This window comes from Siphateles boraxobius, unplaced genomic scaffold (genome assembly GCF_051911475.1).
Source record: "Siphateles boraxobius isolate OS27281-9 unplaced genomic scaffold, OSU_SipBor_1 9, whole genome shotgun sequence".
Lineage (NCBI taxonomy): Eukaryota > Metazoa > Chordata > Actinopteri > Cypriniformes > Leuciscidae > Siphateles > Siphateles boraxobius.
This window is the reverse complement of record NW_027509219.1, coordinates 3,534,001-3,540,000: the sequence shown is the minus strand read 5'-3', so window position 1 is coordinate 3,540,000 and position 6,000 is coordinate 3,534,001. Positions and strand designations below refer to the sequence as shown.

At 35.7% G+C, this 6,000-nt stretch overlaps 1 protein-coding gene across 15 annotated transcripts in view; it reads left to right on the top strand.

Moving 5' to 3' along the window:
- Nucleotides 1–6,000, top strand: part of tp73 (tumor protein p73) — a 65,028-nt gene that overhangs the window by 15,155 nt on the left and 43,873 nt on the right. For 12 of the 15 annotated variants that reach the window (XM_077223802.1, XM_077223811.1, XM_077223805.1 and 9 more), the window contains one exon: nucleotides 1,642–1,887. In XM_077223802.1, the coding sequence (XP_077079917.1) occupies nucleotides 1,642–1,887 (246 nt within the window). Of the gene's footprint in view, nucleotides 1–299; nucleotides 485–1,641; nucleotides 1,888–6,000 lie in introns of those variants that run through there. The other 3 variants (XM_077223809.1, XM_077223808.1, XM_077223812.1) reach the window with 2 other exon arrangements.

Genomic DNA, 6,000 nt, shown 5'->3' with positions numbered 1-6,000 from the left:
TGAATTTTGCAATAGGAAGCATGACTTGGTATTAGTTTTCAATTAATTGCATGCATGAAAACTCATCTCTCTACCTTTGAACCATTTGCTTTTTGTTTCTCTTGTTCCCTTTTCTCATGTGCATGCTTGAATGGTGTTATTCACACAGGCAGAGTCTTGAGAAAGTGTATACCGGCAAGTATAATCTTGTGCAGGCGTTGTCCGATATGCCATAATTAGGACAATATGTGGTTTCTGACCTCCGTCCCTTTGGACTCCACCTTCTCTCATTCACCATGTCCCACAAGGATCATGACTCCATAGAGGAGATTTCTTGAGGAGCAAGAGAGACTAGCGAGAACAGGTGATAAAGTCTCAGGTTCAGTTGACTGTGAGAGATGAGTGTTTTACTCACTATGGTTTCTATGGGTTCATCGGTGTGTCGTTTGACAGCAGAGGATATGTGATTCTGTTGGTTTGGACAATGTACTATCTGAAAAAGAAGGTAAAGACTTTTCCCTTTGCTTGACTTGTGTTGCAGTTTGGTTATCTAATTTCACAGGTCTATGATTGGTCTAGAGGTTTTGTGGGATTCATTACCCATCATGCTTTTTTCCTGAACTTTGAGTCATTACTGCATGAGACTTGATATAATCATGAGTCAAGTGATAATGGTAGCATTTTCTTTAATTTCTTTTCTTTTTAGGTTTTCAAGGTAATTTTTATATCATATTTATATAATTATAGCGTAATTTCGATTTTTACATTGGATTTCTGTGGAAAACACAAGTGGTGCTTGTCCGTGAAAACCTCTGCAATGATGGTAGAGTGTTGTGGTTTCTTGGACATTGCTATCTGGTGCATAGAGTGTTCTGGGTGGTAGCTAGAGTGTTTCTAAGTTGTGTTGGGTTGTTCTTTGGTGGGTCCTCACTGGCCCAAGTCAAAAGCGCCCACCCAAAGTCTCTTTGATATTATCATTTTTAGCTATGACTACAGCTTCCAATTCTATGAGTTTTTCCCCCCACATTTTATAGTCCACCATATGTGAGATCGTAAGTCTTATAACTTAGAAAAATAATGACACACCTTTCTTCACCAAACTGCACAATTTGTAATGTCACACAAATGGTATGAGATGATTCACTAACCCTAAGTTTGAGTAATAGAAATGTTAATATTTATTAAGCTTGAAATATAAAAAATGCATGGAATTATGAAACAAATGAAAAGGTCTATATTTGGGGACTTTGAACTCTTCAAAAGCATGAGAATACATTCACTTGTTACCAAATTTGTCCAGCTGAGCTTTACTTTTATCACACCTGTTGAGGGAATGCTAGCCCAACACATGGAAACATCATTTATGAGTGGTGGGTATGATCTGTAAGTTATGTGTTTGCAAGTTAGAGAAGAGAATGGCAGGCAATTAGACATTGGACAGATTATGGTTGTGTTTTACAACCTACCTTTTGCCTGGAGGCATGGCTCCCTCTCGTACGTCCCAACACGGTGTAACTGGAGCTGTAGAAGTGGAGTGGATGGAGTCTTATCTCCTCCCTCTTTCCTTCAATATTAACTTTTTTTTTGCCTACCTCCTTCACCTGTCTCCCTCCCACTCTTTTACCTGTCTCACCCTCCTTCACTTTCTGCCTTTTCACTCAGTCTCAGTACAGCCTACTGAGCAGCAGTATGGAACAAGGTTTGGGGAACAGACCAGCGTCTACCAGTCCCTACAGCTCAGAGACCACGTCCAACGTGCCAACGCCGTCACCCTACTCTCAGCCAAACTCAACCTTCGAGGCCATGTCTCCAGCCCCGGCCATCCCCTCCAACACTGACTACCCTGGGCCGCACAACTTCGAGGTCACCTTCCAGCAGTCTAGCACCGCCAAGTCAGCCACCTGGACGGTGAGTAGAGCGCCTCGGTTGTGGCGCAACTGTATCACGTGTTTCTTTATGAATCCATGCGCACACTGCTTTTCCCACACTAACTGGCGATCTTCATGTCAAAATGCACGCAGAACTTTTACATTTCTTTGGTTGCTTTTGCCCTTTCTTCGATGCCGGCTTCTCTTATAGATTCTCATGTTGGCTGCATTCCCGCTTTGTTCCTCTTTTTAATATGTTTCTTAGAACGAAACATCTGTATACGGATAGATGACCTGAAATTTCAAGCAGTGACAGCAGTGTCATGCGGTGTGATATGCTATTAATCTCCTTATCGCCTATACTGCCTTTAAAAATGTTTGATTATGTTTTTGAAAAAAAGGATCTAATGCTCACCAAGGCTGCATTTATTTACTTAAAAAAACAAACAGAAAAACATTAATACTTTGAAATATTATAAAAATGTACAATAACTATTTATATTTTAAATTATATTAAAATAGAAATGCATTCCTGTGAAGACAAAGCTGAATTTTTTTGCAGCCGTAAGTCCAATCTTCAGTGTCACATGATCCTTCAGAAATCAGAAACTGTGGAAACCACAATATGTTTTTCTTGCTTCAGAAAAACAATTAGTTATTGTTTAACAAATATAAAGTTCAAAAGAACAGCATTTAATTAAAATATAACTATTTTGTAACTATTTTGTTACTGTCAATTTTGATCAATGCATCCTTGCTGAATAAAAGTATTAATTTTATTTATTTATTACTTAATTTTCAATCTTATTTTTTCTATAACTATTATATATGCACTGTTATAAGTAATGAAATATTCCAGAAATGTGGTCATTTTTGGAATATTTGCACTTCATTACTTACAAAATGTTAAAACACTTGTCATGCAACATGACTTTTAAACATGACTGCAAAATAAAAATTTGAAGAATTGAAAATATGATTACAAGTAACAAAACCTGCACTATATTCCTTCCCGTTAACATCTGGTATATTATTTGTCATCTATCCATAAATGTTTATATTTTAAATAATTCAGTCTCTGTCCGGTTTCTTGTACTTCGATTGTTGTTTTAAAAGTAAACTGCCACAGACAGTTCCCTGATATACTGCTCTCTCTCTCTGAGAGACGATAATTCAAAAAGCTTTATCAAAAAAGTTTGCCTTATCAAAAAATCGTTTGTAATTCCCTGGTGAACCTTTTTAAATTATAGAAACATAACGTTTAAATCGTAAAAAAAAAAAGAAAAAAAGTCCAACATGTTTTTTTTGTTTTTGTTCAAGCTCAAAGCAAGTTATTCACAAACTATAAAGATTTATATCATGATAGTCTGCTCTGTTACCATTTTCACATGGTTCTTCTTGAGTTTTAAGGAGACTAATGAAACTTAGGAGCTAAATTTCATCTTTTTTTTATGTGGTTGATCAACATTTACCTTGTAAGTGGTCCGAAGGGGTTGCTCATTGAAATGTTGCTTGACTGATGCTAGGGTGTTCAGTTTAAAGTGGTTTCTACAGCATTGCTAGATGGTTACTGTAGTGTTCGGGTGGGTTGCTTACAGAATTATGCATCAAAGTTTAATACTTAGGTTTAGTGGATAGTTCAGATATTTAGTAAGAGAGATAGCGCTCATACTTTTTTCTTATACATATATTGCATCCACCGAAAATAAATCACAGTGATGCTTGAAATGAGAGCTGTCGATGTTTTCCCCAAAGTCCAGTGTTGCCCTGATGAAAGGTGCTACATCAGTCTGTCATGAAGATGACCCTCTGAAACAGGAGATGGGGCTCTTTCTTGTTTCGGTGGCTCTTAGGTTGTTTGTGAGATGAAGTCAAGCGTGAGGCTTGGTCTCTGACTTGATGTGGATGTGTAAGGTGATAGCAGTTCCAGGAAGGTGAGTGCTATGGCCATCACTCAGTGTCTGTCTGTGAAGACTGTCACCTTTGACGCGCCATGTTCCGCTCCATTCTCAAAGACTAGGTCTCTGTGAACAACAATAACAGGAGGATAAGCTTCCAAAATGGGCATACGTGGAGTTTCCAGCACAGATTGCTGTTTACGTTTCAGGGTAAGAGAAGCAGACTTTAAATGTGAGTGCGTTTGGTACCTCAGTTACCGCCATATCTAAATAATGATACTGGTATACATGCTATTAGTCTTGTTTTCTTTATATTAAATCTGTGGAACTCTGTGTTAATATTCCTTCCCTGTTCAAAAAACACCTGCCTATCTTGTTTCACAAATTCCTGATTGGTCTAGATTACCCATCAGATTTCTCTAGACTTTGAGCTATCACCTCATGTTTTGGAGTGTTAAATGTGCATGAATCGAATTATTAATGTTAGCATTTTCAATCAAAAAATTACTTTACTGTGTTTTTTTAAGTAAATGTATATGTTTATCTTCGACATTTCTTTTATCATATAGAAATAACTTTTAGAAATTATGTTATTATCATAAACCCATTCCAAACCTGCAAGACTTTCTTTCTTCGTTGGAACATAAGATATTTTGATTAAAATATTTTAGTTTTTTGTCCATACAATGAAAGTCAATGGTAACCAAAAGTACTTGATTGTCAACATTCTTATTTTTTTTATTTTTTTTATCTTTTGTGTTACACAAGAAAGAAAGTCATGCATAAACTATCACTTTAAAAATGCACTCAATCATTTTCATGCGGTAAACAGTTTTGCCCTTAACAAAATATGAAAAAAGGTTTAAAAATAAAGATGACATGTTATTGGAAAATTTTTCTTTCATAATAAATTAACAATGGCTGACTGCAAATAGCATTATTTCAATCCATATCTGAAAGTTTTTTTTTGTTTTTTTTTTGCGTGATGCTACATGCAAACAATCCTCCATGCCACTAGTTGTCAGTATAAGTCCAAGATGACTGCTGTATGATCCCGTGCAACATAAACAAAAAGGGGATATATTTTTGTTTATTATGCACTAGCTGATATCATACACTGAAGCAAATATGGTGAAGGATTTACTTTGGAAAAAAAAAATTCACACAGAAATTTCACAAATAAGTATCACATTGAATACAATGTGAAATTCAGTAGAATTAATAAAATCGTTTTTTTTTTTGTAAAACATATTCAAATATTAAAACGTATTTTACAAAGAAGTAGTTTGGGATTTTATAGTGAAACTTGTGTTGATGCAGAAAACAAAGTGGGTTACCAATATGCCACTGTAGAAATACCTCATTGTCCCAAGAGTCCAGTAATGGAAGGATTATCAAGACAAAGTACTATTCAGCTGATCATGTGACCAACTTTTCGGCCTAAATTTTTGAGGCATCAACTTTTAGTATACTGTAAGTGTGTGTATGGATTTAAACCAGACATACTACAAAATTGCCATGTTGTCATTATCATGTGACCTACCAGCGTCAGTTACGTCACTTTCCCGCCATTCATAAATCCACCGAATGCACACTTCAGTATCACGCCAGAAGTAGGTTTTCTGGGTACTTTTTTTCTACTTTTTTATGAGTGAATTCTAATGTACTTCTTTCAGATGCAGCCCTTCTATTGGTTCTCCTATTTTAAGTAACATCTAAAGGTAGTGTTAGGGGGAGGAACTTTCGCATTCTTGCATTTGATTGTACAGAAATATCTAAAAGATCATGAGTGCAAGATGACTGACTATTATTCTTAGTCTGTGTTCCTGGTTGTAAATTTGGAGTATGTGTCTGCTAAAAGTTAAATTCAATATTTAATATCTTGTGGAAGTACAGTAGCACATTAGTGTTTTGGGTTTAAATCTAAAATACATACAAAATGCCACAAAAGTTATTTAAAGCCATATCTTTTTTGAAATATTCTTTACATCAGGGGTCTTTAATGTTTTTCAGGGCAGGGACCCCTGATACAAAAAGTGTCAAAAAGAGTTACATATTAAGCATATAGCCATCCATATTAATTGAAAAATAAAATTGAGATTTATGCATCATAACAAAATCACAATTCATCAATCGTTCACAGTTATTTTAATGGATTTGCAGTCATATATATTAATTGTACTACACTGTAAAAAATTCACCCGTATATTTACAGTAAAGAACTGGCAGCTGTGGTTCCAGCCCTTTACCGTAAT